This window comes from Neolamprologus multifasciatus, chromosome 6 (genome assembly GCF_963576455.1).
Source record: "Neolamprologus multifasciatus chromosome 6, fNeoMul1.2, whole genome shotgun sequence".
Taxonomy (NCBI): Eukaryota; Metazoa; Chordata; class Actinopteri; order Cichliformes; family Cichlidae; genus Neolamprologus; species Neolamprologus multifasciatus.
In genome coordinates, this window is record NC_140444.1 from 11,738,672 (window position 1) to 11,750,224 (window position 11,553).

General features: G+C 39.0%; 2 protein-coding genes across 2 annotated transcripts; one reads left to right on the top strand and one right to left on the bottom strand.

The window, feature by feature from the left end:
* Window positions 1–1,573: 1,573 nt before the first annotated feature.
* On the bottom strand, window positions 1,574–9,013 carry gde1 (glycerophosphodiester phosphodiesterase 1). The gene is made up of 7 exons (XM_085163537.1): window positions 8,809–9,013; window positions 8,372–8,691; window positions 7,445–7,620; window positions 5,685–5,790; window positions 4,818–4,910; window positions 3,441–3,652; window positions 1,574–3,117 (listed from the first exon to the last, which is right to left on the bottom strand). Exons 2-7 carry the CDS (start codon window positions 8,639–8,641, stop codon window positions 2,970–2,972), a joined length of 1,005 nt encoding a protein of 334 aa, XP_085019663.1. The 5' UTR covers window positions 8,642–8,691; window positions 8,809–9,013; the 3' UTR covers window positions 1,574–2,969.
* Window positions 9,014–9,060: 47 nt separating this feature from the next.
* tmem186 (transmembrane protein 186) lies at window positions 9,061–10,876 on the top strand. Its single transcript, XM_085163546.1, has 2 exons — window positions 9,061–9,175; window positions 9,940–10,876. The coding sequence occupies exons 1-2, from the start codon at window positions 9,173–9,175 to the stop codon at window positions 10,603–10,605; spliced, it is 669 nt and encodes a 222-aa protein (XP_085019672.1). The 5' UTR covers window positions 9,061–9,172; the 3' UTR covers window positions 10,606–10,876.
* Window positions 10,877–11,553: the final 677 nt, after the last annotated feature.

Here is an 11,553-nt window from a genome sequence, read left to right on the forward strand (position 1 = left end):
ATAAATCTAATTTTTGGAGAAGCCTACAGCTACTTTAAACTGAAGCACCATTTAAAATATGATAAGCACAATCTTGAGATGACACCATATGTACTTTTATATCACATTAAAAACTACACAGTTATATACTATTATTATAGTATATAATAGTAGTATATAATAGTATATATAGATTATCATGCAGCTACAAATACTATGCACTTAAACACTGATTAGCCACAACATTAAAAACCCAGCCTAATGTTGTAAAGATCTGGACCAAACAGAGCATGGACTTGGAGGATATCCTCCTCTAGTGTCTGACTTCTTGTGGTCATTGGGCTTCTTGTCATGTTCCATAAGTAGTTGTTTTCAAGTGTTCCTGTTTGCGTTTTGTCTTTTTCTCATCAAACATCCCTCTAGAATTGGTTATTCACTGAAAATGAGTCAAATGAGCCATTATTTTTATTATTCATTTTTGTTACATAGTCCATTATTATTTAATGGTGAATTTAGAGTTTAAATGTACATGTATATTAGACTTTTACTATACTTATTATACTTATACTTTATTCTTTAGTATACTTTTACTTTATTGTATAGTTATTTCAGATTAGGTTTTACCTTTTTCAGATTTTTTTTCATTGTTTTCTAGTTCACTGAGTTTCATGCTATTTTAAGTATATTTTTGTTGTGTTAAACTTAATATTTACATACTGTTTCCCAACCTTGCGATTAATTAATTACATTCATTTCTAGGGATCTTAATTTTTTCCACACTTTGAAAAGCCTTTTATTTTGAAGTCGGAGCTGCTGTGTTTCCAGTCGCGTTGTTTCCGTTTACTTCTGGTTTGTCCGCCTGTGCGTGTCGTCACTAAACGCCCCTCAGGCCGGGTTTTAGGAGCCGCGACGCGCTCACCTTTCACCTATTAAACCAAATTCGCAGATCTCCAGGAGCTTTGACAGTAATAAAGAAAGCTGACAGGAAACCTACATTTTGCTGCAGTTTGAAGGTTTGGTTAAACACTTAAAAAATATTTATTAGACAATTATTAAGAATGTTTGACCAATTGTGAGCATTAAAAAAAACCCTCTATTAACAAGGATAGGCCTTTAGTTTTTAAATCCGCTTTTGGCACTCACCATAATCTATCTGGGGACTTATCGTCATTGTTATCCTTTGATAATTTCTACCTGAAATCAAACATTTCTTTTTTTTAAACACACAGGTAACCTGGTTCTTTTGCTCAGATAAAAAAAATTAGCTGAGTGCCTCCAATCTGCCTGAGCTGAAATTCTGCATTTAGCAACTGAAGATCAGCCGGGACAAGAAGCGGCTCAGACAGGCTTAACCAGGGTGATATCCAACACTACACTTCTCACTCAACCCCCATTCATCTGCGCTATCTGGGTCAATCGCCTGACACTGCAGGCCCAAAAGCTAATAATCAACAGTCCCCACTACACAAGCTTAGCATTAACAGCAGGGCCAAACAGTGAATGCATGAACTTTTACACTACACCTGAACCGTTTTATGTTCTCCTGAGACAGTATGTCCAGGTTTTTGTGTTTACTGAATGATGCGCTGCAGGATATCAGCTCAAACCGTTCACCTTTATTGATCCATTTTAATGTCCACAGCTGTCACATATTGACACAGAACATGACAGACCAACATTTTCAGTCTGCCAAGCAGCTCTACATTCCCACAACTATTACAAAAATAAAAAATAAAAAATCAAGTAGTTATTCACAAGAGCCTGACCGATGCATAGTTTGGCCAATGTTAATAAAACTGCAGTAGTTTAGAAATAGTCTGATTATAGGGGGTTCTCCTCCCTCAAAATGGGAATAAATATGCAATCAAGTAAAATTAGTATTAAAGGCGATGAGTCCGTGTCACCTTACTTTAAACTATTGATGCATTTTCCTGTTATTTGGAGCCATTTGATTAGTAAAAATAGATTTTATGGTTGAGTAAAAATTATATATCTATTTTACCTCCAAAACCGTTCCAGTTTCTAATATGTCCACCTAGGAAAATTAATTGTCCACCTCTGTTGTACAGTAATATCTACAGTGTATAGATATAATGATATCATTATAAGTAAAGCCAGCTTACTTTACATTCAGCATATATGAAATGCAAAAGCACTAGGTTGATTTTACAGACAAACAGCAACATAAAGCAACGTCTAACTTTAGTTTTTACCCATTCAAGTAAAGCAGTTACAAAACTGTCACACTGCTAAAAAATGGTTTACTCTTTAAAAACAGGCACTGTGTTATTGGTAACACTTGAGCCTTACACAAAGCCATGCATTAACTCAATTTGTGTATCTGTGCCACAATTGATCCCTCATAAATGTCCTTGTAGTTTCATATACAGTACAGTACAAAAGTTTGTTTTCTCCATACATTAACAACATAAGTAATCACCAAGCCTACTTATTAATAGTTTGTCTATGCTGCTCTATAAAGCATTTATGTATGTTTCTTTAATAAGTAGTATTCACATGACAAAAAAAAAAAAAAAAAAAATTATCTCAAGGTAGATTTGTTCAGATTTTAGTGAGTAAAAAGCACACACAGTGCTCTGCATTATCTGAAAATCTGTATAAACACAACTAACATGACAAACATACAAAAAAAATGTAGTCCTGAGTGGATGAATGCATCATATTGCTGCAGGTCTATTATAGACACATATTACCAGCACCTTGCATTAACAAGTCTGTAAATATAACAGGCGAGTTCATCATTATTCATTATTAAAGTGATTTAGTTGTAATAAAATCTGTTACTTTGTATTTTGTTATGGCACCCAGTTAAAATTCTTCAGGAAACATACACCCATAGAAAAACAGTGTTCTTGGAAATAAAAGGAGTATATGATCTCTTGCTTGAACTTACATATGGGTGACAGTTTTTTTTAATGACTTGTATCTTTAATAAATGCCAACATTTGTGGAGTGGATTCATGTGTACGTCAGTAATGAGGGTCACAGTCTTCCACCATGCTGTCTGTGATGTAGTTGACTTTTAGCACCTCCTGGTAATACTCCTTCTCTACTTGTGTGTTGACGGTCCAGGCTACAACCTCGACACCCCTCTGGGCCCAGTGCTGCACATAGTCCCTGTAGACAGGACACACAATCGGTGAGTGATGTTCATCTGGTCTGAATGACCCAATAAGAACTTTTTAAGGATGAGTACAAAGCAACGACAACTTTTTTGGTATAACTTAAAAAATAAATAAATGTAAAAGTGAGATACTTAATATATACAAATATATGTACTGTTTAGATTTCCTCCTATAGATGATCCACAACAATAAACCCGAGCATGGAATAAGACAGTTAGCAGTGCCATTGAAATGCACCTCTAACACATCTGTATTCTAATGAAGTCTAACGCATATATAGAATAGATGACTGTATATTCCGGCTACAAAACTCACTGTGAGACAAAGTTCTTCTGTATCAGGAACGCCGAAACGCCACAGAGCTTCCACAAAACATGATCGTGTGCCCAGTCCAACAAGATGTCCATGACAGTCATCCAGTGATGTTTCCACAGCGATGAAAAACGTGGGGCACCGTCCCCGAACCGGCTCAGGCTCCAAGGCCGATGGGTCAGTGCCGTGACCACATCTGCGTCACTCTGTCTCATCTAGACACAAAGTGTTGGTGAACATTAGCATGCTGTTTTGTTAGAAAGCAATTTGAGTATTTTTTCCCCCCACTCTTTCTGAGTCAACACTATTTATTATAATATGTTTTTAACTTAACTCTTAGACTGCAAAAATAAGTACAATTAAAACTGTAAACTACTTTGAGCCACATGTCAGCTGATGTCAGGTCATCTTAGCGTTCACTTTAATTGGTAACAAATGAATGAAAATAGGAACGAAGAGCTCAGGCACTAAGAGCTGTGTGCTCATACTGTTTAATTAGTCTTGTAATCCATCACCTAAATGTGTCTAGGAGGTGCAAAGTGTAACACACAGATATCTGCTTATCCTACTCAGGGTTGCGGAGCGGCTGGAGCCTGTAACGACTGCCATAGGGCGAGAGGTGGGGCACATCCTGGACAGGTCTCCAGCCTGTCGCAGTGCTAACCCAGAGGCATACTTACATCCACACCTACGGCCAATTTAGAATCAGCAATTAACCTACCCCAAAAACTATGGTAGGAAGCCAGAGTAGTCAGAGAGAACCCACAGAGACATGGGAAGAAAATGCAAACTCCACACAGAAAGGCCCAGGCCAAATGCTTGATTTGGACCCAGGACCTTCATACTATGAGGCAACAGCGTTAACCCCGTTGCCAATGTGCTGCAAGTTTAAAAAAAAATAAAATAAAAAAAAGTTCTGAGAGTGGTCAGGGTTCATAATCATGCATAGAGAACTTTGAACTTCTAGCTTATAGTAGAAGTTAATTAATGTAGGATAAATAAGATAAGCTGACCCACATAAACTTGTTTCTACATTTCTTCTTTTGTTTTTTTTTGTTTCACTGTGTGCAGCCAAACTGTCTGAACTTTGTGCATCTTTATCTTTTGTACTTTTTAAGGGTGTGTAATTGCAGCTAAGCAACTCCGCTGAAATTACCCCTTTGGGGACAAACGGTGCTACGTGACCTGACAGTCACCAGAAACTCTTCATGTCTGGAATTTGATTCTTTATACTACATATTAGTTTACCTCGGTGTATTTTCTTCTAAATTGTAATTTTCCTCTAGTTGGACTAGATCGTATAAAGAAAACCACAGAGAAAAACAGTGTGTTTACTGACATGAACTAAGCTTTAAACTCTTCAGATATGAGCCGTCTTACCCTGTAGATGACTTTGGGCTCGAAGGAGCAGACGATGCTGCTGTTGTAGAGGATCGGATATTTCTTATACAATTCTTTTAGAGCTGCGGCTGCCTGAGTAGGAAGAAGAAACAAATGGTTATCGTAGGTCATTCAGCTGTTTGCAGATTTAATGTTTTTGCTTGTGGGTGTTCCTCTCCGACCACTAGGTGGTAACTAGCAGCTGTGTATGCACAGGCATACGGTCCCGCAAATCATAAATGTCAGCACGTGAACCTCCAACCATAACTGCAGCTTTCCCTTCCTTAAAAATGTGCAAATGCTGCACTTAAGGAGTTGAGTGAATACCCTAACTTTAAGCTAAGAGACTACTGCCCCTGGCTCAGTTTTTATGTTGCCAACACAAACAAAGTTACATTTGGTTGTTAAAGAGCAAACAAACAAGGAACGTCTAACAGCATGCACAATGTCACCACACAAACAAAACATTACTTATCAGTGGTGCTGTCCTCCATCTGTAAGAAGCTGTGTGTGTGTGTCTGTGTGTGTTTTAGGGGTTTGTTATTTGTTTGAGTACAGACAAACCTGGAACATGTGTTCTGGACATCTTAAAGTGCATCAGTGTTAGTAGTGTTTCTCTTCTCTGGATATTCCCGGGTATGACTCTCGCTTGCCACAACTAATTTTAATGATTAGTTTTGTGTAACTAATAGAGTGGTGACATGTATTATAGTGCCATTCTATTGGTAATGAATAAAAAAGTAGAAATAATGAAATGGTGGACTTGTGATCATTTTGTATCAAGCCATCACTTAAATCAACACGGGCAAACTGTGACGATGATGATGTGCAATCTCTCAGTTATGCAGGCAGTTTTGTTGGCGTTACCTCATCTGGATGACCTTTGACATCAAAGTAGATGGTTAGCTGCAGTTTGATGCATTCCTCCACTGCCTCCTCCAGGGTGGGGATCTTCTCTCCTGCAAACTTGTCCCTGGTGGAAATAAAGCAAGTAAGGCTCGTTTTAACTGGATTTCTTTTTATATTGTGCCAGTGATCTTTCATACGTCTCACTGTACAGTTTGCCAAAGTCACTTATATACATGTTCGCTCTCATCTAGCATAAGTTTCCGGTTCTCCGCCGTTTACCTGCTCCGATATTTCCCTGGGCTATATCTTTCAGTCAGATATTTGATCATTGTCACATCCAATCTACATGCCGTCCTCGGGCAAAATACAGTGTTTATCTAACACAGCACAATCAAACTGTCATAGAGAAAGTATTATTTGAACATGTGTGTAAATGGGTTAATTTGGGGTTTGTGTAAGCAAAAACCTATTGACTTCTTGTTAAGAGTTAAGAGTCTGAAATTATTTGTTTAAAACGGTTATACATAAGCATGAATTATTCAGATGTGTAACCACTTTGCCAAGGTCTGAACAAAGACACACACAGTCAATCTTAGATAAGAGGAAATAACCCAGGAACCACTGAGGCTCAAACCTGTCATGAACTGGAAACTGCTGGAATACCAGTGTCACAGTGAAGCATAGACTGAGAGGGTGCTGACTAAGAAAGAAGACACTGCTCCAAAACTGACACCTTCAAGCTCGACTGCAATTTGCAGCTGTCCACATGGATAAACCAAAAGCCTTCAAAACAAAAGTTTTATGGTCTGAGTAGACAAAGATTGAGCTCTTTGGTTACAATGCCAAGAGATGTGTTTGTAGGAGTGACGGAGAAGCTTTCAAACCTAAGAACACTGTACTAACTGTCAAGCATGGTGGTAGTAGCATCATGCTCTGGGGGTGTTTTGCTGCCAGTGGTACAGTGCACAAATTGGTTGGAATAGTGAGCATTGTTAATATGGAAGTCTAGTGTAGTATATAATCTTTATATTTCTGTGTTATTGTAAAGTCATTTAAGTTAAAGTTAAAAAAATGCATACGCCCCCCAGTGACTAATATATTATTTTAAACGTTGGATATGATCCAGTAGAAACTGAAATATTTTCTTATTTGTGTGACCCTGACTTTTGACCTTGAAACATTACATACTAGAATCTGTGTATTTTGTTATCTTTACCCGTATGATTGGAGCAGAACTGGCTGAAAATATTTGGCATTGATAAGCTGTAACAACTTTAAGATAAGATATAATCATCCAGTGTGTGATTTTGCAAAACTTTATGCCATCATTGTGACATCATATGGCGTCACATTGAAAAAATACTGTGTTGTACAGCTCTCTCCATGCGCAGTGAAGGCCAAGGTGAAGTGCTCGACCACCTAGGTACTCATTTCTAACAATGCCTTGTATATTGCTTTAAAGTTTAAAGACAGATTATAAATTGTGGATAACAAAGTTTTTACTGAATTTCACATTTGATGTAACCTTGTAACCTCAAATTGATCAAAACAAAATTTAAAATTAAATCTTGTGTTGTGGCTTCTGTGTACGCTAGACTGCTAACAAACAGACAAACTGAGCGGATTACATACGTCCTCCCTTCGAGGGGAAAATTACCTTATTTCAGTGGATGTTTAAACCTGCTAGTATATTAGTGTGGAAGAACCTGTATCACATTAAAGCACCTCACTACCGTGTGCTTTGTTTGCGCCTTCCTGACTATATGCTTCTTTCTTACCTGAGTCGATGTTTAGCAGCTGCATCCAGTTTAGCCAGCTCTGACATTTTCATCTTGCTGAGGAATCCTGACCCACTGGTGGTTCGGTCCACGGTCTCATCATGCATCAGTATTGGGACGCCATCTGCTGAGAACTCCAGGTCCAATTCCACACCAGTCGCCCCATTCTTACTGGCCTACAACAGAACAGACAGTTTTTCAGCACTTGATGTTTTTTCAGATGGAGTTGGTGGTAACAAATCTGCCCTAAAATCCACTTAGAAAAACAAAAGTCATTCCTACATTCCTTATGAACTTTGCAGCTTAATTTGCAACTACTATACAACAAAATTAGCCATAAAGCCATGATCCATCTGAAGAAAATTTTACTTGACTAGCAAACTGATTATATCTGTTCTCTATGTGTTGACCTATAAATGGGGGTATATTACAGTTAGGAAAAACTCTTCGAAAGTGTACACCATTGCAACAAAGTCTGTACACTAAAAAGCACTAGCAGGTGTATTTTTGACTTGCAAATTTCTGGCTCAGAACACTCGCGCCTCATATATACTTGATATAAGCATTTGGTCTGTATTCGGTATCTTTATTTGTATAAATTAAAACCAATACATGGGACTACTCATATCCAGATGGTATTAGATTAATTATTACTCACATATCTTTACTTTATCTCAACATGCAGATTAGTTAAACGAGGCTGGTTAGTTGGGAACTGGCTGATAATATTGTGATACAAGGTGCTGCTGGAAGAGTGGTGGCCTTAAAATGCATGTTCTCTGTGCTGGTAAGCTGTCCAGATACAAACTGGGCGTGAATACCAGAAGTTAAAGACGTCGCAGTAGTTCCCCTTGCAACCACGGCCATAACAAAAAAGGGCAAATGAAGGATAATCGCTCCAAAACCCTCCCCACCTCATTCTCTCACCTCTCGGATAGATGCTATCGTGTTCTCCGGTGCATCGTGCCCGCCGCCACGGTGAGCGATCACCGACACCTTGCCCGTGCCCGCCGTGCCCTTGACTGGGTGGAGCACCTTCTGGGTTCGGCTGGACGGTACCTGTGGGAAGCGGAACATTGCTAGAAAGAGGTAGAGGGAGGCGGTGAGGATCACTGTCCACACCGGGCTTCGGGTTCCCAGCAGGATCCCTACGAAGATAAGGGAGTACAGGGTGGCTTCATCTCCTAGCTGGAGCATCGTTGTCCTGTCTTTGTCTTCTCCACCTGTCCCACAGCAGAAAATAGCACCTGGCAGGAAATGTTTCGCATTTAAGGTGTGGGACGTTTACTGTCCTAATTGTAGTTTCTTTAAACGACCTAAATGAGATAAGAACATGCTTTACCCGGCGATAAAACACTCATTACCGAGAGACAGTCCCCAGTCCGTGACTCGAAGGGAACTGCTGATTTGCGCTTCCCGGTGGATGCTTCCGCATCTAAGCTAACATCCCCAAAAGGAATTTGATGTATTCAAAATTATAATAAAATTGTAATTATTATTCTCACTGAGCAGTCACAGAGCGATGATTGTCAGCTTTCTCACAGGATGTTTCGGGACAACAAAAAAAAAAAGTTAAATAAACATTAACAAAAAAACGACACGTTAAAGGTGAGCACATCCGGTTTACACCGCATAACTGCTTCCTGTTAGCTCCCATTCAAGTCATGTCATTTGGTGATCCATCTTTCTTGTTTCTGCATTTTTCTTTCATTTAGCCGGTCTCTGATCATGGTAAGCCTCGTTTTATATCCAAACTCTTATCCAGCATTGACTTTTATTATCAGTAAGATTATTTTTTAGCCACAGACGGTCGTTAGTGCTGTGCCAGGGCTGTGTGTTTTCTACAGTCAGTGGTGACAGCTCAGTCAAGACATGTGCACCTTCAGGTTGTTTTATTCCACACAGCGGCTACACAACAGCTGCTGTACATGTACTGCAAGTGTTCGTCTGGGTATACCACTTGTATTTTTTTTAAGCAACTGCATAATATTATATTTTGTATATTACTGCAATAACAACGTACAGTGCACAAAATAAGTGAAGTAGAGAGTACAGACAGGGTGGAGTGGGTGGAGATGAAGGCCAGAGGTGATATATGACAGGAGGATAGCAGCAAGAGTGACGGGGAAGGTTTGCAAGATCAAAGTCAGCTTTATTGTTAAAGACCATATGTACAGTATTGATGAACTATGTTAGGAAATACAGACAGAGAATTTGCAGTTTTTTAAACTTATTAAAGTTATTTTGTTAACGGGGATCTAGTCTAAGGTGTTTGTGCACTTTTAGGGGTTTTGTCTTGGTTTGTGTTAATGTTAATTTTTGATGCATCAGTTGCTTGATCCAGGAGTTATTTTATTAAGTAGTGTAGTCAGTTTGTTCTCATAGATGTTAGCTAATCAAATATTCTATATTCTATATCATCAATATAATAACAGTTTTGGCTCCAAACATGTCATGTTGAATTTATCTGTTTGATGTCATTTATCTTTCTACAGATCAGGTCACTTCTCCGGTGCAGATTAACTCCCCACGTCCTGTCCTTCACCAGAGGATCAAGTCTGCTCGCAGCTCGAACACCTTCCAGTTTGCAGCCTTGTTCACCAAGTCTCAGGCCAATTCAGCAACACCTACATGGACCTGTTATCCCCAAAATCACAGCCCTTGTTAAATACTCGGATGTGTCCACAGAGAAGTACACTATGATTTACACTCTGCCATACATTAAGCTCCTTAGAGCTGTGTCCAGGCTCAAACTGCTCCAAACTGCAATAACTGTGGTCATCTTGCCGCCGGTGTACGTCCTCTACTTCCAGGGAGCTGCCTCCACCTTTCTTGTCGGTTACACGACAGGGATAGCTCTGTTTGCTGGCGCTATGCTGTATACTGCCAGTTACTTCTTCAGAAGGGTGGTGGGAATGATGTATCTGGATCCGTCTCAGACCACCCTCAAAGTGTCCCACCTCACTTTCTGGGGAAAGCGCCACGATATGTACCTGCCGGTGTCAGATGTCATGACCGTTGGAGACACAGGGGACTCCGTAAATGAGACCATACTGAAATTTAAGAGATACAGCAGTCAGGAGACTCTGTATTTCTCTACTCATTTTGGACGTGTGGTGGATGAACAGGCTTTTAAAAAGGTGTTTGGAAGTTTAAAATGATTATTTGAGTAGAAGAAAATGTGAGGTATTCTGAATAGTATTATGAAAACATAACATATTAAGAGATGCATCTATTGTCCATGAACAATATTCTAAATGAAAACACATTATACAGTGGAGGACGCTTGCTGTTATATTTTATATCTAAGATATTTTAGCTGACATAGATCTGAATCATCCACAGTTGATAAATTACTGGTTTATTATTATTTTTGTTTTTCTTTTTTTTATCTTAATTAAGGTTGAGAAGTAAGATTGCAGATTTAATAAATAAATAAATAAAATAAAATCTGGACTGTGGTAGGTTAACAGTTGTTTACTAAATGGTGACTATGTATGCAGCTGAAATAAAAAATCAAGTGAGATTGGCCTAACATTGTCCGAATAGTCATGTTGCATCATCAGACCATGATAGGATAGCTCCACAGGTCAGATTTTTACACCACATGTCCTTCTTGCTGCAAGCTCCAAAGAATTTGTCCCCTCCTGATGTTGATTTTTTGTGTGTTAGGTTAAAGTGTAAACCTAAAAATGCTGGCTGTAGAAACAGGGAATTATTCGCACATTTTGCCTCAGGTTTGGTTCAAAGAAATGTCACTTTGGGACCAGTTTCTCTTGCTGAGTTTTTAAGAACCTGTGAGTTTTCAGTTCTATCTTGGTTAAGATGTTTTCTGACATCCAGAAATAGAAGTAGAGCGGGTTAACTACCAGCTGGTGATTTGATCCAGGTTTCTTGGCTCATGTCAAAGTGATTTGCAAATATGAAAGAGTGTGTATCATAGATAAAGAGGGAGTCAAAGGAGCTTGCAAAAAAAAGCGTCTGGACTTCTTTAAGTTGCTTGAAGACGTTTCACCTCTCATCCGAGAAGCTTCTTCAGTTCTAAGGTCAAATGGTGGGGAGTCCCAGATTTAAACCTAGTGGGAGTATCCCCCCACAGAGGGACAAAA